Source organism: Pan paniscus, chromosome 21 (assembly GCF_029289425.2).
Source record: "Pan paniscus chromosome 21, NHGRI_mPanPan1-v2.0_pri, whole genome shotgun sequence".
Lineage (NCBI taxonomy): Eukaryota > Metazoa > Chordata > Mammalia > Primates > Hominidae > Pan > Pan paniscus.
Genome location: NC_073270.2, coordinates 24,394,612 through 24,422,565, shown reverse-complemented (window position 1 = coordinate 24,422,565; position 27,954 = coordinate 24,394,612). Strand labels below are relative to the sequence as shown.

At 42.8% G+C, this 27,954-nt stretch overlaps 1 protein-coding gene and 1 long non-coding RNA gene across 5 annotated transcripts in view; one reads left to right on the top strand and one right to left on the bottom strand.

Annotated features, from left to right (window-relative positions):
- Window positions 1-454: 454 nt before the first annotated feature.
- Window positions 455-26,106, bottom strand: LOC100995491 (cystatin-13-like). Of its 4 annotated transcripts, none has more exons than XM_003829368.5 (4): window positions 22,981-26,106; window positions 21,362-21,715; window positions 8,176-8,286; window positions 455-799 (listed from the first exon to the last, which is right to left on the bottom strand). In XM_003829368.5, the coding sequence occupies exons 2-4, from the start codon at window positions 21,587-21,589 to the stop codon at window positions 716-718; spliced, it is 423 nt and encodes a 140-aa protein (XP_003829416.2). In that variant the 5' UTR covers window positions 21,590-21,715; window positions 22,981-26,106; the 3' UTR covers window positions 455-715. The 4 variants fall into 4 exon arrangements, with proteins under 4 accessions (XP_003829416.2, XP_008952980.2, XP_008952981.2 ...); XM_008954732.4 differs by having other exon boundaries at window positions 21,362-21,718; window positions 22,981-23,352; XM_008954733.4 differs by having other exon boundaries at window positions 23,112-23,352.
- LOC129394859 (uncharacterized) overlaps window positions 23,387-27,954 on the top strand; it is a 41,031-nt gene continuing 36,463 nt past the window's right edge. The window contains exon 1 of the long non-coding RNA XR_008622245.1: window positions 23,387-23,848. This is a non-coding gene — a long non-coding RNA (uncharacterized LOC129394859). The remainder of the gene's footprint in view (window positions 23,849-27,954) is intronic.

Sequence of the window (27,954 nt, the reverse complement as noted above, 5' to 3'; positions counted from 1 at the left end):
TCACAGACACCATGAGACATATAAATCAATTGCTCGAGCTGTTAAGTGACCAGGTGACTTGTCATACAGCATTAACTGATACATCTAACTGTGAGCACACACTTATGCACAGACATGCACACGTGTGCATACACACACACACACATGAATGTAGTCTTCTCTCCCTGCATCATTAACTTTTCTGCTTCAATTCAAAACCAATGAAAATCTCTAAATGGCCCAGCTGTCTCTCTGGTTGGATCTGGTTAAAACTAACTGTTTCTAAGCTAACGGGCTGTGTCTTCCAAAAAGTCCTGGGAAGGGAGATTTCCGTAGAAATCCATGGATGGAAACTCTCAAGGCAGCCAGACTCTCAGAGCCTTACAGAGAGTGCCAGCATGCTTGAAGCAATTGAGGGCTGGGTCCTCTGGTTATCTAGAAAGATTTGTCCATGAAAAGTAATTTGTACTCAGAGTTGGGTGAGGTGTAGAAACCACTTCCATTTATTGCAGCAGATTATCCCAGCTAGTAGGGGAAGTATCCAGCAAGAATAGGCTATGCAATGCTGTCAAAACACATCATGGATTTTCAACATCAGCCCATGAAGAACACACAAAAATGCAAAAAGGCCAAACAAATGAAGTTAATGGGTTAACTGTGTTGTTCTAGTTCTTGCAAGTGTCTTTGCTTCTTCTTTAAAATGGAAATGAGTGTGGCAGAACACGCTAGAAGATAACTACATATCTTTGCATTGTTTCTTCAGCATGGTGAGTTCAAATTTCCATGGTTTAGATGCAACAATAAAAGTACAAAAAACCACCTGAAAGAGACAAAAAGAATAGTCAGTTTCTATTTTAAAAAGAAGGAAACAAAAGCAGAAGTTCCTATTTCCAGGCAGGAGTTAGATTCAGCAGGGCTAATCTGTCTGAGTCAGCCACGCCTCATCAGAAAACAGAGGATCCAGCCCCCTCACCAGAGGAGTCCTCATCAGTTCACCTCTTGTGATCTGAGCCATCATGGGTGTGGCTTTATTCACTCCAGGAGAGCAAGGATCAGAGCCCAAGGACGGGTTATTATTGGAAAATCCCCATCTCCAGCCCTGACTCTCATCCAGCCACATGGACTCCCTGTAGCCTACAGAGACCCCATGCTGCACAGACAGTCCTACCCAGGGAATGCAACATTGCAAGAATATTACCAGGTCCTGCACCCCTTGGGGAAATAAAAATGGGCCAGCAATCAAGGAGGAAAGCTTGCAGCTGTAGGGCTGGAAGGAAACAAGTAGCTCTCATCCCAGAGTCCTGCAGAACATGTGGGTTTCAGGATCCATGCATGGGAATGAGAACACTGTTTCCCTCCTCTCTCCTAAAATCTTCATTTAGAATAAAAATATAAAGTAAGAATACTTCTATGAAGTCAGTGTAAACTTGAATGATAGCATCAAGTAGAGAAGAAGTTGTGTAAGATATAAAGGTGTAGGAACAGTTTTGGGGAGAAAATAGGACACGCCACCAGCAACCCAGACAGTGCCTTGCAGAACTGAGTCCAGGCTTCTGCACCTGGGCGGGAGGAGGAATCCAGGGACGAGGGAGCCTGTGTGTGCCAGTGGTGCAAAGAGAGAGAGTGGGCATCAGGTTTGCCACAGAGGTGACTAAGTAATTGCTTAACTTCCGGACCAGCCAAGGTAGACAGAAAACAATCAGGAAACAGAGGACCTGAATAACCCAATTATCAAGATCAACCCTAGAGGATATTTTAGCAATGTATATTAAAATTTTTAAGAGGTGAAAAAATATTGGATGACTAATTCCATTTCTGAGAACCTTGCCTAGAAGGAAACAAAAATCAGACATACACACATATAGAAATAAGACTATTCATTATAGCCCTGTCCATAGTAGCTAAAAATTAGGGAAAATCTTAATCAATTCTCAGGAATTGGCTAAATAATATATGGAAGCATCATAAAATAATATCAAATGGTTGCATTACATGATGCTCTCTAATAATTTTACAGTTTTGGAAATGCTTAGGTTTTATTATTAAATAAAAATCTAGATCATGAAACAGTATTCATCAGGGTCTCAATTACAAAAAATATAAACATAAAATATTTTTAAACTAAAATACATACCAATATATTTACAGTGGTAAGATTTACATAAGGTTATTAACAGATGATTTGAAAAAGCTTAATATTTTTGAAAATTTCCAAATTTTTTATATTGAATCAGGCCAATAACTATTTAATATTGTTTTAAAATTTATTTTCCAAGGATCCCAGATATCCACACTTTCTTCCTCTCTAAATACCAATAAATAAACCAAGAAAACAGAGAAAGTCCAACCTATAAGAGCTTTATGAAACAGGAAAGGACCCCATGCAAGGACAGAGACAGATAAAAATCTCCACATGATAAATAGATGTGGGCAAGTGGAAAAAAGTTTATTGAGTGCCATGTACTCAAGATAGAGGATGCAATCATAAGAGAAAACAAAGACAGCAAACCACCTCCCAACCTCTCAAACCCAAAGCCATCCTGATTTTCCTCCTCTCACGCTCCATGGCTAATCAATCAGCAAATTCTAAACAAACTTTCATAGACCCAGAATCTGAGCACCTCCCCAACCTAACCAACATCATCTCTCATTTGAGGTATCTCAACAGACTAATAATGGACTCATATGGCTCTCACATCTCCACCCCTGCCCCTGTGCTAAATTTTCTCTATTTGTCCCCCGAGGTCTGCACTCCTCCTATCTCTACCTGGCTTGTCTTGGAAGACTGACCTCCATGGGCTGCTCCAGTGGGCACCCTTGCCCTCTCACCTCCATGGGCTGCTCCAATGAGCACCCTTGCCCTCTGACCTCCATGGGCTGCTCCAATGGGCACCCTTGCCCTCTGACCTCCATGGGCAACTCCCATGGGCACCCTTGCCCTCTTACCTCCCTGGGCAGCTCCAGTGGGCACCCTTACCCTCTGACCTCCATGGGCAGCTCCAATTGGCACCTTTACCCTCTGACCTCCATGGACTACACCGGTGGGCCCCTCACCTTCTGACCTCTATGGGCTGCTCCAATGGCACCCTTACCCTCTGTCCTCCACAGACTACACCAATGTGCACCGTTACCCTCTGACCTCCACGGGCTGCTCCAATGGGCACATTTGCCCTCTGACCTCTGTGGGTTGCTCCAATGGACATCCTTATCCTCTGACTTCTCTGGACCATGCCAGTGGGCACCCTTGTTCTATGACCACCATGGACAGTGTCAGTGGGCCCCTTCTGGCTTCCAGTTGAGTTTGGCCAAGGAAGGATAAAATCAGAAAAGTGGGAAGCAGGAGGAGGGTGAGGTCAGGGAGTCACAGCAGGTTGGCTGTGTTCCTCCATCTAAGGCTGTGGCCCCAACAGGAGCTGCCTTATTGCTCCCAAAAAGAAGGATATTAAAAAGCAAGTCCTATAAATAAAAAACAAAACAAAACAGAAATTCCAAAATTTATGTAAATTTTGAAAAGCACACAAAATTCTTTTACATAGGCAAAAGTTTTTAAACATAGGTAGAAATGTTACCCACCAATGATAGAAAAGTGGTTATCTTTGAGGGGGGAGCATAATAGATGTGTAACATTTTACTTTTTAAAATAAATAATAATACCCATTAGGATGGCTATTACCAAAAAGTCAAGAGATAATGAATGTTGGTGAAGGTGTGGAGAGAAGATAGCCCTTGTACACTGTTTCTGGGAAGGTAAACTGGCGCAGCCATTATGAAAAACTGTGTGGAGGTTCCTGAAGAAATTAAAAATAGAATTACCATATGACTCAGCAATCCCTCTGGAAATAAAATCATCACCTCATAAAGATATCTGCACTCCTGTGTTCGTTGCAACACTATTCACAATACCCAGCATGTGGAAACAACCTAAGTGCCCATCAACGGATGGATAAAGAAGATGCAGTACACACACACAATGAAATATTATTCAGCCTTAAAGAAGAAGGGGATCCTGTCATTGGCCACATGGATGAATCTTGAGGACGTTGTACTAAGTGAAACAAGCCAGACACGGAAAGAAATATATTGCATGTTCACACTTACACGTAGAATCTGAAAAAAAAAAAAAGAGAAAGCCAAATATACAGAGAGAGGATAAAGTAATGGTTACCCGCAGAGCGGGTTGTAGGGGGTTGGGAGATGTAGGCTAGAAGCTACAAATTAGCAGATATAGGATGAGGTTTAATGTACATCATGAGTTAATTAAATTATACTATATTTGGAATTTCTGCTAGATGACTAGATTTAGTTGTTCATGTCACAAAATGCAAAATTATGTGAGATTATAGATATGTTATTTTACTTCACTATAGTAACTTTACTATCTGTATGAATCACATAATACCATCTGATATATTTTAAATATACCCGATAAAATTTATTTTTAAAAATAAATAAAAATAAATTTTAAAAAATAGATATCTAAAATTAATGTAATAAAATGATAATAGTTGTAAAATTTGTGTGGTAGGCAGATGGGCATTTGATATATCATTCTTAGTACTTCCTTGAATTTTTGAAATATTACTTAATTTAAAATTATTTATAATCTTTTATAAGAATTCACTCTCTAGATTTAGCCATCTGCTTGCACTTGGCATTCTGCTATGATGTCTGCTCTTCATTAAAATACGAGGAATTTTTTTTTTTTTTTTTTTTGAGATGGAGTCTCGCTCTGTGGCCCAGGCTGGAGTGCAGTGGCATGATCTTGGCTCACTATAACATCTGCTTCCCAGGTTCAAGAGATTCTTCTGCCTCAGCCTCCTGAGTAGCTGAGACTACAGTCATATGCCACTATGCACAGCTAATTTTTGTATTTTTAGTAGAGACAGGGTTTCAGCCTGTTGACCAGGCTGGTCTTGAACTCCTGACCTCAGGTGATCCGCCCACCTTGGCCTCCCAAAGTGCTGGGATTACAGGCATAAGCCACCATGCCTGGCCTAAATATGAGGATATTTTTAATTGGCATTATGTCTGAGCAGTTTTTGCCAATCACTTATCTGCCACTATTTCCACCTGTCCGTGTCTTGTGCCTGCTTCGGGTATTTAGTAAATAGATGAAAAAATACACAGGGCACAGAAATATGCATATATAAGGGTTTTCAATGCAGTTTCATTTATGAAAGAAAAAATTTGGAAATAATTTCAATAAGAAGATTACCAAGACAAATGTAAAAAAAAAAGGAAGTTATATCAAAAAACACACATCAGCAGTTATTTAAATAAAAAGAGAAAGAGAAAAAAGACTGTGTCATTTTTGTAAGTTTATAGCAAAATTATCTTAAAGCTGTCCACACAAATGATCCCAGTGGAAACTCCTTGGCAGGGGGCAGAATTGGGGCATCATCCAGGAGTCCAAGGGGCATGACCTCACTGTTATCCCATATATTTTTATGAGAATATACTTTTAGAAAATATTTATATACATTTTAAAATATCAAATTTAAATCTGAAATGTATCCCTGTTTAGTCAACTACGAGGAGAGTAAGGGACTTTTTTATTAAGCCTGTCTCCTCTGTGATGAACTTGCCTTTGTGACAGTCTCCATCTGAAAACAGCCTGGCCTGGCTGGGGCTGTCCCCCATCTTGGCCTGAAGCAGCAGCAGCCTGGACCTCTGAGACTATGGGGAGCAGGCAGGGCCATTGGGCTGGAGTCTTGGGACTGTTCCAGAGCCTTGTAGGACTTCCATGCAGCAGCTGGACTAGTGGAATTGAGACAGGAATACTACAGGGTGGTTGCAGGAGAATAGAACATTCTAGGCAGCAGTTTTGCATGACTAGCAAAAGGAAACTGTTGAAATAGCTGCAGAAGCTAGGGGCTGATGATACCCTGAAAACCAGGGTGTGGACCAAGCTGGCTAAGACTGACTGGACCCAACATGGCACTGGATTTGACCTAAGTTTCACCTAGGACTTCATTATGTGCTCATTAACATACTAAATACACACCCATCAGCACCATGGAGCTCTGGGAACACCCATATTTGGTGTAAAAATGGGTGGCACACCGGTCCAAGAAATCTCCACCTTTTTCCAGGAATTTTCATGAATATTCCAGACTTTGGTTAAAGAAACCCATAAAGGTAGGAGCACCAAACCCTCTTGCACATGACTCTCTCTCTCAAGTACATACCCACACTCCCCACATCTTGAGTGTGTTCTTTTTGCTTTGCAACAAATCTCTGTATTTTCACTATTTTCAAACTTATCCTTGAATTCCTTCTCATGAAGGTGTCAAGAGCCCGGGCACCATCCAAGGTCAAGGTCCCGCTGGCATTTGGAGACCTCCCCTAGCCCACTGGTATCAGAATCAGCCAAGAAGCATTGCTTCCAACATCCTCTGCTTCAAAGCAATCACAGGCTTGTGGAATCCCAGCAGGAGAGGAATGGTCTTTCAAGGACTGCAGTGGAGGAAGGTCATGCTGTACCTTCTACTGGGTCAGGACCCCTCAGCAAAGGGTGCCGGAGTTGACAGTGCACCAAGATGGCGGCCATCACTTTCTTCTCTATCAGTTCTGATGGCAGCTTCTGCTTCTTCCTCTTAGGAGCTAATTAAGAATTTTGACTCCCTTGGAAGCACCACGTTGTGAGAATGTCCAAGTATAGGATGACCAACACATCTTGGTTTGCCAAAATTTCCCTGGTTTTAGTACTGAAAGGCCTACATCCCAGGAAAGCCTACAGTCTTTGACAAACCAGGATGACTGATCACTCTACAAGTTTGCCCCATGGCAAGTCCCTGAGCAGTATGAGAAGGATGCCTAGCCAGCCCCCCCATTGTTTCAGCCATCCTAGTGGAGGTGCCAGACACATGAGTAAAGTAGCTATCTAGAATATTCCTGCCCCAATAGAACACAGCACAGGTTGCAGAATAGTGAGAAATAATGAGTCCGTTTTACTTTAAGCCACTAACTGTGTGTGTGTGTGCGCGCGCACGCGTGGGTGAGTGTTGGTGTGTTGGTGGTGATGGCAGCAGCGGCACATGGAGAGTGGCCACTGCCAAGACGCAGGCTGCAGCAGGAAAGTGGGCCCAGGACTCCAGGATAAGCAGGAGCCACGCAGCTTCTGAGTTGTGGGAGGCAGGAGGCCCTGGATTCAGCTGCAGCTGCCCAGGTCCAGGGGTAGACCTGGGCATCTCTGTGCTCTTGAGGGCCTGGGAAGTTCTCCCTGCCCCCCACAGGCTTGGGATGCCTGCTTACACTGCCTGGCCTCTCCCCGCTCCTGGCGCCTGCTCTGATCATGGAGCAAGGCTGGGGCAGAACCCCGGAGTTGTCGCAATCCAGTCGGGTGCACGCATGCTCAGGGCAGCTGTAATACTCTGGCCCCCTCTTGCTTCGTCCCCCTCCAGTCTTTGGGCACCGAGAAGCACGGAGGGAGGCCGAGGGGGGTGCTGAGGACAGCTCAGCACTGGCCTGCGGGCACCCCTTGGTATGAACAGCCTGGGCCCTGAAGGGTGGTGGAAGGCAGACAGGCTCCTGGGCAGAAGGGGGTGGGTCCCAGGCGAAGCCCCACCTTCAGGCTGGGGAGGGCCTGAGGCCTCTGGGCTGGGCTGCCAGTCCTGCAGACCAGAGGGGGAACTTGTACTTATTGCTGGGCCCACCCATGGCTGACCACAGACCAATCAGCACACACTTCCCCCTCTGAAGACCACAGAAACCCCCAGACTCAGAGAGAGCAGAGGACAGACAACCAGCTGCAGAAAGGAGCTGTTCTCTCTGCTGAGATCTGGGAAGACTACCAGATGACCAGCTGCAGAGAGGAGCTACCCTCTCTGCTGAGAGCTGAACACTCTGGATGAACTGCCTACAGAGAGGAGCTACCCACCACGGGGTTTCCTCTGAGCTGTTCTAACACTCAGTGAAGCTCCTCTTCATCTTGCTCACCCTCCGCTTGTCTGTGTACCTCATTCTTTCCAGAAACAGGACAAGAACTTGGGCAAAGGTGCCACCAGCCATAGAGGTTTCCAGCCAGAAAAGCAACACCCCAAAGATCCCATAACATTCGGGAAGGGAAGGTTGGCATCAGCAACAGATAATAGAAATGATGCTCTGTGTCTAGAACCTGGTCATCCACAGTCCTGAATATGATCTGGTACACAAATCTTACCAGTGCAAGGGGTTCTCCTTGTCTCAGCTACATACCTTTTGCATTTTGGGATTCTCTTGAAATGCACAGTTTTCATCTTCTGAAATTTTCTTGCAAATTGTTCGGGCAATTTTGACCTCAATATAGTACTCCAAACTATCTGTTACCTGTCAATGAGTAATGTAAAAATCATATATCATTAAAGAATATATAATATCAATTGTCATCTCTGGTAAATAAACATGTCATTGACTACTCAAGGCCAAGAATGTCTTTTTTGCCTTCCCCCTCTTCAACTCTTTTCTGTCCAGAAGTTTTGGGGTAATTTGGAAGTTTTCTTACCTTGATATCTCTGTCTCTCTGTCTCTCATCATAGTACTTAATTTTAAAGTAATGGTAACTGTCTCCAAAATAAAGCAAGAAAACAATTCCCCCCAAAAATTATTTTCCTGGGGAAGCTAATGGTTTGCTTATTAGAGCTTGGGAAACAGCAGAGCTTGTAGCATCTTCACACCTAATCAATAGATATTGAGGAAATAAAACTATGACCCTGAACTAGAACTTGCTTAGTGTATATTTGTATTGATTCTCTCTAAAGTCTCCTATTCTTTGCCAATCTTAGTATCCACACCTTACTGAAATGTGGATTCCTCCAAAATTTCTGCCTCTGAGGGCATTCTACCTGCACAAAGCCCCTAGCAGCCCTTCTGTTCAAAGAGAGCCTCTTGGGGAAATGGAGCAGCTCAATGGCAAAAGTGGACTTTATTTAAAAATGAACAAGAAAATAAGGTTTACAAGACTTGGGGGAGATAACATATTAAAGAGAATGATCAAGTTTAAACACAATAACTGGTCCCAGAAGAATCAGAGACAACTGACAAAATATTAAAAAAATTTTTTTTAGAAATTCTAGAAAAGTTCCCTAGGCATTGAACAAAGGGAGTGTGGTATGCAGAATTCTAAGATGCCCCCAGGAGTCCTGCTCCCTATTGTGTGTGCCCTGTGGGATCCCTAGGACTACGAATAGGATGGATTTTACTTCTGTGATTAGGCTATCCTCTAGGGGAGAGCTGAATTAAAATAGGGAGATTGACTTGGTTGACCTGACCTATTCACATGAGCCCTTTAAATCTTGGGTTAGAGGTCAGAGAGAGAAGTGCACACCCTTGGATCCAGCAATTTCACTTTTGGATGTATACCTAACTTCAAAGGCACACACATGTACAAATACAGGCACACCTCATTTTATTGTACTTTGAATTATCATGCTTCATAGGTACCGTGTTCTTTACAAATTGAAGGTTTATGGCAACCTTGAGTCAAGCATCTATCGGTACCATTTTTCCAACATGCACGTGCACATTTCCTGTCTCTGTGTCACATTTTGGCAAGTCTCAAAATATTTCAAACTTTTTCATTATTATTACATCTATTATGGTAATTTGTGATCAGTAGTCTTCGATGTTACTATGTAACTGTTTTAGAGCACCAAGAACCATGACCATATAAGTCAGTGAACTTAAATCTATAAATACGTGTGTTCCTACTGCTCCACAGAGTGGCCATTCCCCATCTCTCTCCTCTCCTTAGGCCTCCCTATTCCCTGAAACACAGTAATACTGAAATAAGGCCAACTAACAACCCTACTGTTGCCTCATTGTAATGTGAAAAGAAGAGTCACACATATCTCACTTTAAATGAAAAGCTAGAAATGATTAAGCTTAGTGAGGAAGACATGTTGATATCTAAGATAGGCTGAAAGCTAGAACTGTTGCACCAAACAGTTAACAAAGCTATGAATGCAAAGAAAGAGTTCTTGAAAAAAATTAAAGGTGCTAATCTATTGAACACATAAATGATAAGACAGCAAAACAACCTGATTGGTGATATAGAGAAAGTTTTAATGGTCTGGATGAAAGATCACACTAACCACAACATTCCCTGAAGCAAAAGTCTAGTCCAGAGCAAGGCCCTAACTGTCTTTAATTCTATGAAGGCTGAGGGAGGTGAGGAAGCTGCAGAAGAAAAGTTGGAATTTAGCATAGACTGGTTCATGAGGTTTAACAAAAGAAGCCATTTCCATAACGTAAAAATACAAGGTAAAGCGGCAAAGTACTCATGAAGAAGCTACAGCAAGTTATCCCGAAGATGCAGCTAAGATCATTGATGGAGGTGGCTACACAAACAAGAGATTTTCAATGTAGTTCGATCAGGCTTCTGTTAGAAGAAGATGCCATCTAGTACTTTCATAGCTAGAGAGAAGTCAATGTCTGTCTTCAAAGCTTCAATCGACAGGTTAACTCTCTTGTTAGAGGCTAATGCAGCTGGTGACTTTAAATTGAAGCCAATGTTCATTTACTATTCTGAAAATCCTAAAGCACTTAAGAATTATGCTAAATCTACTTTACATATGATAAGACAACAAATCCTGGATGAAAGCATTTTTGTTTACAACACGGTTTACTGAATATATTAAGCCTACTACTGAGACATAATGCTCAAAAAAAAAAAAAAAAAAGCACATGCACAATTCCCTTCAAAGTATTGCTGCTCATTGACAATGCACCTGGTCACCCAAGAGCTCTAGTGGAAATATACAAGGATTTATATTCTTTCCATGTCAGCTAATACAACATCCATTCTGCAGGAGTAATTTCAACTTTCAAGTGTTGTTATTTAAGGAAAACATTTCATAAGGCTGTAACTTCCATAAAGAGTGATTCCTCTGATGGGTCTGGGCAAAGTAGGTTGAAAACCTTCTGGAAAGGATTCACCATTCTACATGCCATTCAGAACATGTGTGATTCATGGGAGGAGTTCAAAATATCAACATTAACAGAAATTTGGAAGAATGTGATCCAACCATCATGAATGACTTTGAGGGACTCAAGACTTCAGTGGAGGAAGTAATTGCAGATGTGGTGGAAATAGCAAGACGACTAAAATTAGAAATGGAACTGAAAATGTGACTGAATTGCTGCTGTCTCATAATAAGATGTGAATAGATGAGGAGCTGTTTCTCAGAGATGAGCAAAGAAAATGGTTTCTTGAGATGGAATTGATTTCTGGTGAAGGTGCTGTGAACATTGTTGAAATGACAACAAAGGATTTAGACTATTACACAAACTGAGTTGATAAAGCAGCTGCAAGGTTTGAGAGGGTTGACTCCAATTTTTTCAAAAAGTCTACTGTGGGTAAAATGTTATCAAACACCATCACATGCTACAGGAAAGCTTTCATGAGAGTAAGTCAATCAATGTGGCAAACTTCACTGTTGTCTTATTTTAAGAAATTGCCACAGTCCCCTCAACCTTCAGCAGCCACCACCCTGCTCAGTCAGCAGCCACCAACATCAAGGCAAGATCCCTCACCAGCAAAAGATTACAATGGGCCTAAGGTTTAGGTATCATCTGCATTGTTAACAATACAGTATTTTTAACTAAGGTATATATTTTTAGATTTAGTGCTATTGTACACTTAATAGACTCCAGTATAGTGTAAACATAACTTTATTGGCACTGGGAATCCAAATTATGTGTGTGACTCACTTTAGTGTGATATTCACTGTATTGCATGGAATACAATGCGATGGATTGTATTACGGAACTAAATCCACAAGGCACAGTATCCACAAGGTATGCCTGTGTGTGCATAGTGTCACTACTCATACAGTCAAAGACGGAAAACAACCCCAATATGTATCAACAATAGCAGGATAAATACATGGTAGTGTGCTTATATAATGAAATTTTCTGCAGCAGTCGGAACGAACATACTTTTTTTTCTTTAAGATTCCACACATAAATGAGATCATGTAGTATTTTTCTTTCTGTATCTGGTTTTTCACTTCACTTAACATAAAAAGTGAAGTGGGTCAGGGAAGAAATGGGGAGACATAGGTCAAAGGATAAAAAGTCACAGATATGTAGAACAAACAAGTCTGGAGTTCTAATGTACAACATGAGGACAAAGTCAAGATTACTATATTGTATTTGGGATTTTTCTAAAAGTGTGGATTTTGGGGATCTTGATCCCCATAAAAAGGTAACAATGTGTAATGATGGATATGTTAATTCACTCAACTGTAGTAACCATTTCATTATCTACAGGTATATGAAAATATCGTGTTATATACTTTAGATATATACAATAAATTTTTTTAAAATAAAACACTTGATTTTGAAAAAACAAAAGGAATATATTATTGCTACCTGCCACAACATGAATGAAATGCAGAAACATAATATTGAAAGACACAAGCCAAACCAAAATAACACAGCATGTGGGATCTCACGCCTATGAAGTTCAAGGAGCAGGTAAAGCTGTGGTGTTGAGGGCTGTACACTTAGGCAGTGTTCACGGTAAAGGCTTCTTCTGGGGCAGAGCAGGGAAGAGTGGCATGCATAACTCCAGGGAGCCTGAGATGTTCTCTCCACACTATATGGGGAATCATTTCATGAGCGTTCATTTTAAAGTGATTCATTCTGCTTGACATCTATGCATTATGAACTTTTCAGTTTTTGTGTTGGTTTCACAATGAAAAGGTTTTAAGGAATAAATGGGAATTCTTATTTTTAAAAGGTTTTTAAAAGAATAATATAAAGGACTTTTCCTACTCAATAGCAACTCTACAATACCCACCCAGGAACAAATAAAATAATCAAGGAAAAAGAATCAACAATGATCCTGCAACAGACTCAACTATATTTGGATACTTAGTCTATGGTGAGCTGGCTTTTCAAAACACAGAGACCTTTTATAGAGACAGTTACGGAAATTTACTATTTTAAAAAGTTAAAGTTAGATCCAGTAACTTTAACTGGATAACTTTAACTCCACACCATAAATAAAAATAATTCCAAGATAGATTACTGAGCTTAAATTATAAATGTCTTAGAAGAATCGTGTTAGATATGAGTTCTAAATTTCTCTTCAAAGAATCAATATGCCAGTATGTTCAACTCTTTACCTTCTACTTTTAAACTTAACTTCCTCATAAAACAACCTTTTTCAATCACCTGCTCCACCCTGACTCATTCTGATTACCTTCTCTGCCCTGACTCATTCTCCACCCTGACTCATTCTGATTTCCTTCTCTGCCATGACCATTTTCCCTGCCAAACCACTCATCCCATCACTCTCTTTAAATTAGCCAATCAGAATTAGTTTAGCCTGTGTGGTCTAACCCTAGCCAATAAGGGAACAACACAGCAGCAGGGCCCACGTGCATCAGGAATAAGAACTCTTTCTCCTCCCTTGTCCAGGTGTGTGCTCACCATTGCTCCATCTCTGAGGATGCACCCTTCTATAGAAGTAAATTGCCTTGCTGAGAAGAAAAATAGAAAATTTTATATTCAAGTGCTATTTCTTTTGCAGCACCAAAACTTTATTTATAACAATTGTAACTGTTATACTCAAGAATGGAAAAGGACTTCTTAAGCAAGATATAAACTCCAAACAACATATGGGAAGAACTAATAAATGTTATTGTGTCAGTATTTTAAAAAAAAATCTTACAGACACTGTAAGCAAAATTAAACTATAAGCAACAGACAGGCAAGCACAAAATATTTGCAGTATATATTGTCAGGCCTCTGAGCCCAAGCTAAGCCATCATATGCCCTGTGACCTGCAGGTATACATCCAGATGGCCTGAAGTAACTGAAGAATCACAAAAGAAGTGATATTTAAATGGCCTGTTCCTGCCTTAACTGATGACATTCCACCACAAAAGAAGTGAAAATGGCCGGTCCTTGCCTTAACTGAATTGTGAAATTCCTTTTCCTGGCTCACCCTGGCTCAAAAAGCTCCCCCACTGAGCACCTTGTGACCCCCATTCCTGCCTGCCAGAGAACAACCCCCCTTTGACTGTAATTTTCCTTTACCTACCCAAATCTTATAAAATGGCCCCACCCCTATCTCCCTTTGCTGACTCTCTTTTCGGACTCAGCCCGCCTGCACCCAGGTGAAATAAACAGCCTTGTTGCTCACACAAAGCCTGTTTGGTGGTCTCTTCACACAGACGTGAGTGAAATATATGAGAATCATAGTTTAATATGAATAGTGCATAAAGAACATCTATGATTCTGTAAGAGCAAGACAAGCAATGCAAAAGAAAAAGGGAAACAATTCTTAGAAGTAAACATATATTGTAGATAAATTCAATGGAAGACAATTTCTCACTCTATAGGGGAATTAAAAAATGTTATTTTTGCCTCCATCAGACTGGCAAACATCTGAAAGACAAAATGAGACCACAGCTGGTGAAAATGAGAGTCAAGAGGTACTGAGACCTGCAGCATTGCCAAAAATCTAATGTAATTTAGCCCTTTTAAGGGGCAATTTGCCATTATTTTGCAAATGTACTTTTTAACCAATGAATTCAAATTCAGGATACTATCGGTATTAGTCAGGGTTCTCCAGAGTGACAGAACTAATAGAATAAGTTTGTATATAAAAGGAATTTACTAGGGAGAATTGGCTGACACGATTACAAGGCAAAAATCCCATAGTAGGCTGTCTGCAAGCAGAGAGAAGCCAGTAGTGGCTCAGTCCAAGTCCAAAAGCCTCAAAACCAGGAAAGCTGGCAGTGCAGCCAAAGGCCCAACAGGCCCTGGGGACCCACTGGTGCAAGTCCCAGAGTCCAAAGGCTGAAGAACCTGGAGTTAGATATCCAAGGACAGGAGAAGCAAGCATCCAATGCAGGAAGAAAAGAGCCAGAAGCCTCAGCCAGCAAAGCCATCCTCCTCTCCCACCTGGCCTACTTTGTCCTAGCCTCACTGGCAGCCGATTGGCTGGTGCCCACCCACATTGAGGGTGGGTTTTCCTCTCCCAGTCCACCGACTGAAACATCCATCTCTTCTGGCAGCACCCTCACAGACACACCCGAAAACAAGACTTAACCAGCCATCCAGGCATCCTTCAATCCAGTCAACACCTGATTTTAACCTCACAATATCAAAGCAACACATACAAAGGAATATTCATTGTTTCACTTTTCCTATTAACAAACCTCATGGTCCATTAGGAGATGGGCGAAAAAAAATTATGGCACATCATCTCATGAAATACAACTACGAGGTGGATCTAAGTGTATTTACGTAACTTTTTTAAGACATGTTTCAAGTGGCAAAAGAAGTAGAGAATAACATAGAAAGCATGATTTTATGACTATAAAATATACTTTTAAATATTTCAGATGCATATGTAAGTACATAGAAAATATCTAGAAGGACAGAGCACACTGCTCTTAGTGGTGCCCTCAAGAATGACAAGCCAGACTGGAAATGCAAGAAATTGAGGGTTTGCTTTCATTTTTTAAACAACTTTCAGTTGTACTCTTAGAACTTTCTGGTGACTGTATATCAAGTTTCCTAACCTCAGTGCTATTGATATTTTGGGCTGGATCCCTCTTTGTTTGGGGGCTGCCCTGTGCCTTGCAGGATGGTTAGTAGAATCCTGAGCCTCCAATCACTAGATGTCAGGAGCAGCCCCCTCTGGTCATAACAACAAAATAATCTCTCCAGGCATTGCCAAAACTCCCTTAAGGAGCAAAAGCCACCCCTAGTTGCAAACCATTGCTGTATATTTGAGTCATAGGTCTAAGTTGAAATTACAATAAAAAACTAATAGCTCTAGGCCGGGCATGGTGGCTCACTCCTGCAATCCCAGCACTTTGGGAGGCCGAGACGGGTGGATCACAAGGTCAGGAGATTGAGACCATCCTGGCTAACACGGTGAAACCCCATCTCTACTAAAAACAATTCAAAGAAATTAGCCAAGTGGGGGTAGGGGGGTGGTGGCGGGCGCCTGTAGTCCCAGCTATTCGGGAGGCTGAGGCAGGAGAATGGCGTGAACCTGGGAGGCAGAGCTTCTAGTGAGCCAAGATTGCACCACTGTACTCCAGCCTGGGGGAAAGAACGAGACCCCATCTCAAAAAAAAACAACAAACAAACAAACCAAAACCCAAAAAACTAACAGCTCTAATTCATACTCATCAGCTACCAAGCAACCGCTAATCCTATCTTGACCCACACTTGCTCAGGAAATAGGAGGCAGGTGGGGTCCTGGCTGCTGAGGAGCCCCTCAGTCTTTACACAGACAGGCCCCTCTGACTCCTGGCCATCCGAAGACCCCTCTCCTCCCCTACCCTGTGGCTGCACTTTTTCCCACCACCTTGGCTCCACTGGGCATTGTTCAGACAGGTGCTGATGAAGAAGAGCACAGCAGCCTGAGTTTATTTTTATTTATTTTCTTTTATTTTTTTGAGACAGGGTGTAGTTCTATTGCTCAGGCTAGAGTGCAGTGGCACAACTGCAGCTCACTGCAACCTCAAACTCCTGGGCTCAAGCAATCTTCCAGCCTCAGCCTCCGGAGTATCTGGGACTACAGGCACACCCAGCTAATTTTCTTTTTCTTTTTTCTTTTTTTTTTTTTTAAATTTACAGATGAAGTCTCGCCATGCTGCCCAAGCTGATCCCAGGCTCAGGCAATCCTCTCACCTCAGCCTCTCAAAGTCTGAGATTACAGGTGTGAGCCACCACGCCTGGCTCAGCCTGGCTTTAAATCTCGGCTCTTCTACTTACTAGCTGTGTGGCTCTGGGCAAGTTACTAAACCTTTCTGTGACTGTTTCCTCCTCAGTAATGTAGAAGAAGGTAGTTCTAACTTAATGAGCTATGAGACCTGAGTGCACCTGTGGAAAGCAACCAGCCCTGGTGCCAAGTAAACTGGAATTCTCTCATTGCCGTGTGGCTCCAGGCTGCTGGGGATGGGATGCTCCTTGCGCCAGCACTCACATTGCACAAACTCTGCAGCAGAACTCAGTCTACCAAGAGATAGTCCAGCATGATGACATCAGTTATTAACAGTGTATCATATGCTTGAAAATTGCTCTAAGAGTAGATCTCCAGTATTCCTACCACACGCAAACAAAAAAAGGTAACTATGTAAGGTGATGGGTATGTCAATTAGCTTGATTTTAGTAGTCATTTCACAATGTATAGAGCAAAACATCATGTTGTATACCTTGAAAATAAATAGAAACATTTAATATGTCAAGAAAAAATTAATAAAATTGCTTCAAATATCCAAAAGAAAAGAAAAGAGCAGCATCTACAAACTTTTCCCTAAAGGACCTGATGGTAAAGATTGTAGGCTTTGCAGGCCAAGCTGTCTCTGTAACCACTCTGTTTAAAAGCCTGCAGCAGGCTACGCTTGGCCAACCCCTGATACAAATCTGTGTATTCTTAACTTAAATCTCCCAATAAGATATGGCTGTTTTCTTTTCATAAAGCCTATGTGTATATTATTAAGTTTAAGCTGAATTGTCACCAAGAATTTTTCTTTTTGCTTTTATTGTGTGTTGTTTGGGGGATGATACATTTAAAAAAATCTCTCTCTGTGCTCTTTTGCAGCAGTATGTAGCTGTAAGGTCAAAGAATTTTAAATACTTGTGTTGTAGTCTCTTATTGAATCTGTTTCTACCTGATTCTTTTGAATTATTGCCTGCATTCAAAAGCTCACAGCAAACTGAAAAATAAAACATTCATTCACAGAAAAAAAAAAAAAAAACAAGAAACAGTACAAAATGGTATATAATTTTTTAGATATCCAGGTATTTGGTTTACTGTATTATTAAACACCTGCCTATAAAGCAAAAACACTATTTTATTTAGGAAAGCTTAGATACAGAGAAACCCAAGAAAGTGGAATAGTTCTGGAGGGGGCGGGAACTTACTGAGAACAGGTGTTAAACATGCCTGAGAGGCTGCAGGCTGCCTGTGTTCTAAGGTTTTAATTTCGCTCATTGGTGGCACATTCCTGGTCATAGGTGTCCTCTCCTCAAGCAACACAAGCAACATAACCAGAACTACAGAAAGAATCAGAGGGAGCCAAGGTCCCACGGAGCATGGCAAGACGCATAAGGGGCCTAATGTCCCAGCACTGTCGGGCATGCAGCCTCCCAGTGAACCTTCTCTCCTGATCAGATAAGAAAACAGGAAAGTAGGGCAGGTGGCCTGGCAGCCTGGAGACATGAACAGGAAAGGTCAAAGGGAAGGCAGCAGAGAGATGAGCTCGAGAAGGAAGAGCACAAAGAGGCATCTCTGCGTGACACTTCATGTCAGCACCGCCATGACCCAAGCTCGGTGTCGCCTTCCACCTCTGCCACCCTCTCACTCCCCAGACTCCAGCAGACTGATCTCATTCCTGGGCCCTCACGGTGTGCCACCGTGGATGCCTTGGGTGCCTGCCGAGCCACAGGACAATCACCTCTCTCAGGAAATTTAACGCAGGTACAAAGTTCTATTCTATTATACAGCCCAGATGAAAATCTCATCAATTGTCCCAATAACATCCTTTATAATTTTTTTCTTTTCTTTTGTTGAGAAATAAAAATAAAACCCTAAATCTCCAATGGACCGAACAGACCCCCTCTAGGCCAAGGGGACCTCAGAGAAACATTAAAAACTGAATTCCCGGCCATGAGGGGATGGGATGTCAGACATACCTCAGTGTGCCCCCTCCTCACTAACCTTTAATTTGTATTCTTTCCTAAGGAGTAAGCAGAAACCAACACTGGAAAACAAGAAATAAACGACTCATTCTTTTATGGCCATTAGTCAATCATCTGAGGCCAAGACCAGAGTCCCTCTTCCCTCTTTGCATTTTGATGTGACAGCTCACCAGCTTCACAAGGCATCCTTTCTTGAAAACTGGCCACCATCTCTGGACTGGTTTTGCCTGACATGTGGAGGATGCACAGTGAGGGTTTTGGTGACTCTACTTCAGCTTTTGCCATCAGAGGGCTGAAAATCCACCTTTGGATAATGCTAACAGCATCACTTTTTGAAGATGCAACCCATGAAGAGGCATGAAGCTCAACTGTGCATGCATACATTTTTCTTTCATGAATCTTCATGACTCCTCCTATAGCTTATTAAATATATATACTTAGCCAACCCATTCAGCACAGATTCCTGTCTTATGCTTCTCCCCTCAAAGTGCCTCTTTCCAGCTTCCGTCAGAATTCCCAGCCTGTCAGAATGGTCACCCTGTAGGCTGCAACCCTTTAGAGAAACAAAGCTCTCCTTTTCAAATTCATAAACCAGACTGAATCTCTAGTTGACACCAAGATAACACAGGACCACCTGCTGCATTTAGCCGTCATGCTTCGTAGGTCTCCTTTGTTGGGGAACAGTTTTCCAGCATTTTCCCCTGTTTCTCATGATATTGGATTTATGGATTTGTCTAATTTCTCCTCTGATTACATTCAAAGTATGCATTCTGGGCAAGAATACCATATACAGGTGCTGGCATCCCCTCTGTGCACATCGTGTCAGGAAGTATGTGATGCCAATTTGTCTCAGTGTTGGTGGTGAGCATTTGGTAAGCAAGGTGTTTATCCAATTTTCTGATTAGAAGGATGTCTTTTCCCCTTGTAACTAATAAGCAATCCCTGCAATGGTTCACGCCAAACACTCTCACCCAGTGGTTGTAGGATTCACTGATGATCTTTGCCTGAAATAGTTATGACCGTGGTAGTGGTGAGAAGATACAACTAGAAGATGACATAATTTTCTAGTTAGGCCACTGCTTTCACATTTTTGAGATGGCATTTTCCTGTAAAGAGGAGCCTCCCTTCTGTCCAGGCTCCTTTCCCAGCATCAGCTGTACTCGCTCAATGTGTCATAACCCATCTTTGCCATGGCCCACATTGATGATGCACAAATGGTCCAAACTTGCTCCCTTCAAGCTGCTTTCTGGGCTCTTATCTCTACTTTTTGATGTGACTGTAACCACTTTCAAGTGATTTTAATGGATATTTTTGTTTCATCTCCATCCCAGTATAATAAAGAATGAAATAAAATTTGTTTTCCTTCGAAAACTCCTAAAATAAAATAAATATATTGTGGCTAAAAGCATCTCTCAGTTGTGTCTTCCATTCCTAGTTTCAGTAGCCATCCACAGATAATGGGCTCTGTTCAGACTGATGTAAACCAAAAATAAAATTCTAAGACCTCTCAAGTGACTGAATGGACCCCCTCTCAGTCAAGGGCATTCCAAAGTAAAACTGAAACACTAGTTCAGGCCATGATGGAAAGGAGGGTCAGACATGCCTCATTATACCCTCCTCCCTTTGGAATTCAGAAACAACTGACCAGCTTTAACATTAAAACAGAGGTCTTCGGACTGACAAAACAGATCTTTGTAGCAATAAGTTACCAAATTCCAACTTTACTATAGCATCCCAAGACAGATAGCAGGTCCTGAAAGAAGCATTTTACCAAAATATATTTCTTTGATGAATTTTGAAATGACCCTGCAAAGCCAGCTCTTATGGGGGTAAATTTGCATTCTGTAGAGAATCCCCTTCCTGTTCCAGGTCTTTTCCTGATCCAGGAGAGAATTAACTAAAAGTTTGGCACTTTTTAAGGCCTGATAAGAGACATTTACCATCTGTTCTCTCTGAAGCCTGGTACCTGGAGGCTTCATCTGCACGATTAACTTTGGTCTCCACAACCCCTGATCTTTACCCAGACATTCCCTTCTATTGATTCCAGGTTTGTTTGTTTGTTTGTTGTTTGTTTTTGTTTGTTTGTTTGAGACAGTGTTTTGCTCTTGTTGCCTAGGCTGAGTGCAATGGCATGATTTCGGTTCACTGCAAACTCTGCCTCCCTGGTTCAAGCGATTTTCCTGCCTCAGCCTCCCAGGTAGCTCTGATTACAGGCATGCACCTCCACACTCAGCTAATTCTGTATTCTTTTTTAGTAGAGATGAAGTTTCTCCATGTCGTTCAGGCTAGTCTCAAATTCCCGACCTCAGGTAATCTGCCTGCCTTGGCCTCCCAAAGTGCTGGGAGTACAGGAGTGAGTCACCATGTCCAGCTGATTCCAGCTCTTAAGGTAGCAACTTAACTCTTTCAACCAATTGACCATCAGAAAATCTTTGAATCCACCTATGACCTGGAAGCCCCACTTCAAGTTGTCCCACCTTTCTAAACCAAACCAACGTACACCTATGTGTGTTGAATGATGTGTGCCTGTAACTTCTATCCCCCTAAAATGTACAATATTAAACTATAAACTACCTTGGGCACATGTTCTCAAGACCGTCTGGGGCTGTATCACAGGCCTTGGTCACTCACATTTGGCTCAGAATAAACCCCTTTATTCTGAGTTCGACTCTGTTTGTTGACACTGAGGGCGGGGAGTGAAAGGGCAAGGAGCAAGCACCCCACCCACCTGCTCCTGGCTCTTCAGAACCTTCAGCACCCTAAAGCTGAACTTGTCTCTGCTGGCCTTGTTATACTCCTTCATGGCGAACCAGAGTGCCTGCTGCACATAGACGTAGTTTTGAGGGATATCTTGGAATGTCCTCACCACCTTCGTTGAGCCCCAGGCTTGGACTCTTCTGGATGCAAGGGCCGCAGTGGCCACTAACAGCAGCAGGGCCTGGCAGAGCCGGACCATGGCTCCTCAGCCAAGGGTCACAGGCCAAGTACCATCTATCCTTTCAGGACTGGGGCAAGATGTGGCACGCTGGCCCCTGCTGCCTCTGAAGATACACAGATACTGGCACCCCAGCTCCTCTTGGCACTGCTGATTAAAAGGAAGGAACTTCTGTTAACACAGTGGTGATATTGTAGTAGAATTAGAAATAGACATTTGGTCTTCACCCCAGGTTTCTAGCAGGAAGCACCTAAAACCCTTACAATCGCCTAAGTGGTTGAGATGTCACAGCAGCATCTTGGTTATTTCTAACATGCCCTTTTTAACCACAGCTGAATGTATGCTAATGAGGTGAATCCTGGTGGGATCCCAGATAGCCTCAGGATAGAGGCTGGTTGCAGTGTGATTAGAAGATTGGACCTTTCAGCCCCACCCTCCACCTCCAGGGAGGAAAGAGGGGCCAAAGATTGAGTTAATCAATGACCAGTTAATCAACCATGCCTGTGAAATGGAGCCTCCATTGAAACCTCAGAAGGATAGGGTTGAGAGAGTTCCATAGGCACTTCCTGTGTCTTATGTAATCATTGCTGTCCCCCATGGGGCTGTTTTGTGAGTAACTGCTTTATACAGGAGGAAAATGAGACTCATGGAGAGGTCAAGAGAGCACTTAAGCATACTTGATGGAAGCATCCACTCTTTAACTCAGGGTCTGCCCTTCCCCCTACCTTGTAACCTATCTCAATCTAAGAGATACACATATGTAGGTAACCGCTTGGAATGTACACTTGCTTTTGAGGATATCCAATTCTACTATAGAATATAAATGAGTATGTAGTTTGTAAGACAGGCAAACCAGTTAAGATGTGTATAGAGAGTGGGCAAATAGAGATGTAGGCAGAAATCATAAGTTGTGTTAATGAAAGATATGTGGAGGTAGTGTATATCTAAGTTGAACACAGAACGTGTTGGCAAAACAAAGAGACACCTGATATCCATCAGGCACTAAATATACACGAGTTACACACAGCCAGAAGATTCATGAGTTCTTAATCTGGCCACCCTCTGGTGACATCATTCTGGCACCCTACATGCTCTCCCCTAGAAATGCAAATCAAGTCCTCAGCTGTGCAGGAGGCTCATCAGCTGGCTGGCGCAGCCCTGCCTGCATCTGTCCGTAAACCAGTGTGTGTGACTGACAAGCACCTTCCATCTCTAGGACTCTTGCCCAAATGTCCACCATGGTCCCCCAACCCTACCATTAGCGGGGAGCTGATGCGGCTGAGAGAGATGGGGGGTGTGAACATGGAGGACCCAGGACCAGGCAGATGGTCTCCTCACTGTCACCCCATTTCTCTGTGTTTTAAGCACATTGACCTGTTCCACCCTCTTCTCGCTCCTTATTTTACACTGACCTGACACTGGTGGGCTTCCAGCAGCTCACTCTGAGAAGGAAGCCTTTCTGCTCTATGGTCTCTGGATCACCTTCCAGGGTGGGTTTGGAGGCCACTCTTGCTAGCACACCACAGCTACACTATGGGCCCACCTCAGATCCAAGTTCTTCGCCACGTTCCTGGCTGCTGGCCCTCGAGCCGACTGTCCCGGCCCACGGGTGGTATTGCCCTTCTTTGTGAGGACTTGAGCTGACTGCTGGCTGCCCCTTGGCTGTTCTCTGTCCCCAACAAACTCACTTCATCCTCCTGTGCCTGGTCAGTGTCTGCTGGGGTCTGCACTCCAGGGCACTTCTGCCCTCTGGCTTCACTCCCCAGCCAGGTAGTCACACTCATGGCCCCTTTGTGAGGTCAGCCCAGGCCCTCTGATGCTGCTCAAGTGAAGGGCGCTTCTGACACTGGCCCTCAGAAGGCCATGGGCTCACCAAGGGCTGCCAGTTCGCAGAAGTCCCTCACCTTTGTTCCACACCTGCTGACTTTCTAAACTGCTGTCCTCCGGACTGTGGTGGGTACACATGACAGCACCTTGGCAGCCATGTCTTTCAGAGCCCCATTATGCAATGCCACGGCCCTAGAAGCAGAAGGAACCATCAAAGAACCAGGCTAAAGGACTTTGGGACCAACAGGCATTCAGGAATGCGCCTGGCCAGGAGCTAAGGGGCCACCAGCTGACAAGAGTTGCCACCAGACACGCCAGGTAGAAGATGTCAGCTGGCAATTGCCATGCCAGCCTAAGCTACCTCTGTGGAGTGAACAATGTAGCCCAGAAGAGCCAGCACAGATCCCTCCCACCTATCAGCCCTGTCTTCCCCCATCTTGATGCATGTCCCAGGTAAGCATTCCTGATTCTGCTCACTTGGGACACAGTTCTCTACCCTGTTTGTGATCTCAGGACCTGACACCTGTCTGCTCAAGCCAGGTTCCATGGAGGAGCAGAACTTCATCCTGCTCTGCATTTAGGGCCTGCCTCGGCGACAGTAGGGGAGCTCCCAAGAACTCACAAGTTTGGAAATTAATATTTCTCTTTGCAAGATAAAATACAGATCAGCCGAAAGTACATCAGACCTGAGGTCCAATTCCAAACAGAAAGTCGGCCCTGATAATCCCTGGGTTAAAGGCTCAAGTGTTTGAAACTGAATTGCATGCTTGACTAGGGAGCCCTTTCTAAGCTGGTACAACACACAGAGGCCAACAGTAAAGAATAATAAATCTGGCTATACATTTTGTATAGTGTGCACATGTGCACAAACACACACACCGGACACACACACCACAAAGACCAAAGAGGAAAGGGAACACACAATAAGTCATTTAGAACATATTTGGTAAAGGGCTAAATTCCCTTTCATGGAAACAGCTCTTTAAAAGCCAACAGAAAAAGACAATTTCCTCAATCGTCTTGGCTCAAAATGAGCCAAGAATTCAAGCAGACAATCTACTCAAAAGGAATCCATTTCCTCTCTTGGCCACACATCAGTTGTCTGAAAACAGTTGGCCTGTGGCGATGCCTCACTCCAACTGCCACACTGATCCACACATCTTGTGTCCAGAGCAGAACACAAGTGTCCATGGGAGGTTGCACAACACAGAGCCGAGAGATGCCTGTGTCCTCCGCTGAGCATTCCACAGGGGAAGGGGCCTGGTAAAAGGAAAAGGATGGAGGCAGTGTTTGTTGAGCGCTGTGGTGGGTGTGAACCCACAAGCCCGCAGGGGAACCAGAACTCTCATGGGCTCCTTCAGGGCTGGGGTGGGGCCTCTTAGAGGTCCCAGGGCCTGTGCACGGGCCCCCATGGCATAGGGACAGGAGGCAGCCCTCCTCTCCTCTTGGCATAGTTCCTCCCCCCGTCAATGTTCACATCACCAAACACATTCTGTCTAAGGTGGGGTCATCAGGACCACAGGCACTGGTTGCTCTGGGAACTACTGCCTCATAGAAAGCATTTTACTTTGCTCATGACTCAAGATAATCAGGATTTTAGGAAAGACCCAGCTAGGAAGGTCCCAGGAGGTGCAAGCCGGGAGTGGCTGGGACCACCATCATCTACACCATGACTGGGCTCCCTGATAATGAGGAGGGGGTTTTATAATGGATTTATTCAGAGGTAATTCACACACTGTAGGATTCACCCACTTAAGCATACAAGTCAATGACTTTAGTATATTCATAGAATTTTATATCCAAACCACAATCAATTTTACAACATTTTTGTTACCCTAAAAAGAAACCTCAAACTTTTTAGCCTTTATATGCCAATTTCTCCATCCCCTTTCAGCCCTAGGGAGGAGCCACTAACGTGCTTTCTCCACAGATGTCCCTCTTCTGGGCATTGCACATAAATGGAATCGCTGTGTGTGATCTCCTGTGTCTGGTTCCTCTCACTTAGCATGTTTCCAAGGTTCCTCCTGTCTGTAGCCTGTATCACTACTTCATTTATTTTTATTACAAATAATAACCTGTTGTATGCATATACCATATTTTATTTATCCACTCATTAATTAATGAGAAGTAGGGTTATTTTGGCTACTGTTTTGGCTTTTTGGCTGTTTTTAATAAATACTGTTACGATCATTCCTGTTCAGACTTTCATGTGGACATATGTTTTTCTATCTCTTGGGCATATACCTAAAAGTAGAATTATTGTGTCATATAATAACTGTATGTTCAACTTTTCGAGAAACTGCCAGATGGTTTTCCAAAAATAGTTACACCATTTTGCATTCCCATCAGCAGTGTTTGAGGGTTCCAGTTTCTCTACATGCTTGCCAACACTTGTTACCTGTCTTTTTTATTATAGTCATGCTAGTGGGTGTGGAGTAAGACAAGTAGTGAGAAATGTGACACTGGAAATTTTAATTTTCATAATATCTAAGGACTCTTATACACATTTTTTTTTTTGAGATGGAGTTTTGCTCTTGTTGCCTAGGCTGGAGTGCAATGGCGTGTCTCCCAGATTCAAGTGATTCTCCTGCCTCAGCCTCCTGAGTAGCTGGGATTACAGGCATGTGCCACCATGCCTGGCTAATTTTGTATTTTTAGCAGAGACTGGGTTTTTCCGTGTTCGTCAGTCTGGTCTCGAACTCCTGACTTCACTTGATCTGCCTGCCTCGGCCTCCCAAAGTGCTGGGATTACAGGCATGAGCCACCAGGCCCGGCAAGGAAATTTTTTAAAAAGACAAACAATCCAGTAGAAAATCTGGGGAAAAGTCATGAACACAAATCACAGGAAAATAAATATAAATGTCTCTGCTACACATGTGAAAATATGGTTAAGCTCTTCAAAAATAAAAATTTAACCCAACAAGGAAATGTCACTATTTTCTTACACATTGGAAAAAAGTTAAACACAACAACGATGCTGGATTGATATGTGGCCTTCATGCCACGCTGGCAGAGTGGGAATTCAATAGTCCTTGTTAGTAGCAATTTAGCAATCTGTTAAACATTTAAAAATTACATATTCATCAACACAATGTTCCACATATAGGATTTTTATCCCACAGAAATATTTGCCTACGTGCACAAAGCTGGGTGAAAAATTATTCACTGCAACATAGTTTCTAAAAGAAAAGAAAATGAGAGAAACAGCCCAAATATGTATCAATAATAGATTTATCTATTTATTTATTTATTTATTTTTGTAGCGATGAAGTCTCGCTATGTTGCCCAGGCTGGTCTCAAACACCTGGCCTCGAGCTATCCTTCAGCCTCAGCCTCCCAAAGTGCTGGGATTACAGGCATGAACTACCACACCCAGCCCGATAGTAAATTTTAAATAAAATGTTTAATATTTGTGAAATCAGATTTAAAACATCAACCAAAATATATGCATGCACTGAAAGAGATCTGTCATATATAAACTGCTGTAAGCTAGTTGTAAAACACTAAGCAGAGAAGAATTTGTATTTGTTAAGAATGCAAACAGTGATTTCTTAAGGTCAAAGAAAGGAGATCTGGGTATTTCCAACCATTTGCAGCTTTGTGCCTGAGGCATGGTGTTATGCAGGAATTTCACTTTCTAAGTAAATTATTCCTGTAGTGCTCACTCTGTTCAAAAATAAAGTTATTTTTAAAAAGGTCAAATTCCCATAGTAAAAGGCAAATGCAGAGAGGTCTGAAGATGATGAAAAGCACGTGCCCATCCCACTCCTTACCTCCCAATTCCACTTCCCAGGGCTCCTAAAGGATGTGGAGTCCTGAATATAGAAGATGAGACGTTAATTCACACAGCAGCTTATTATTCTTTCCTCTGCCTCTCACTGTTTTGACTAATTGATCAACAGATAGATAGATATTCTACTAGTTGCTTTTATAAGATTGGAAACTATCATCACACTCTCACAGTTCATCATCTCCCAGGATTTCCTGGCACTTCTCTCTGTAGGATGAGGATGTCAGCACAGCCCTGCTGTCACCCTCACCACCCCTATGCCTTTGTGCCACCTTCTGTTGTCAAAATCCTCATTTGTTTTTTTTTCTCAAGACTGTACTTTGCCCAACATTTGACCTAAAATATTGAAAACCAAGAAAACAGTTGTTTAAACGCACAGGCATGGCATGGTAAGATGTCTATTTTTTTCAGTATGATTCTCAGTGGCCATTGGAATATTGCAGTTGCAAGCAAAGGTGACTTCAGCTGGGGGATTTGTCACACGCGTCCGTGTGAAGAGACCACCAAACAGGCTTTATGTGAGCAATAAAGCTTTTTAATCACCTGGGTGCAGGCGGGCTGAGTCTGAAAAGAGTCGGCAAAGGGTGGTGGGATTATCATTAGTTCTCATAGGTTTGGGATAGGCGGTGGAGTTAGGAGCAATTTTTTGTGGGCAGGGGGTGGATCTTACAAAATACATTCTCAAGGGTGGGGAGAATATTACAAAGTACCTTCTTAAGGTGGGGGGAGGATATTACAAAGTACCTTCTCAAGGGTGGGGAAGATGTAT

Excerpts from the sequence above, each read along its gene's own strand:
- LOC100995491 (XM_003829368.5), bottom strand. The coding sequence starts at position 21,589 with ATGGTCCGGCTCTGCCAGGCCCTGCTGCTGTTAGTGGCCACTGCGGCC. Across the intron at positions 8,287-21,361 it reads TTCTGAAGAGCCAGGAGCAG|GTAACAGATAGTTTGGAGTA; the intron begins GTGGGTGGGGTG and ends ACTCATTGACAG. Across the intron at positions 800-8,175 it reads AGAATCCCAAAATGCAAAAG|GTGGTTTTTTGTACTTTTAT; the intron begins GTATGTAGCTGA and ends TGTCTCTTTCAG.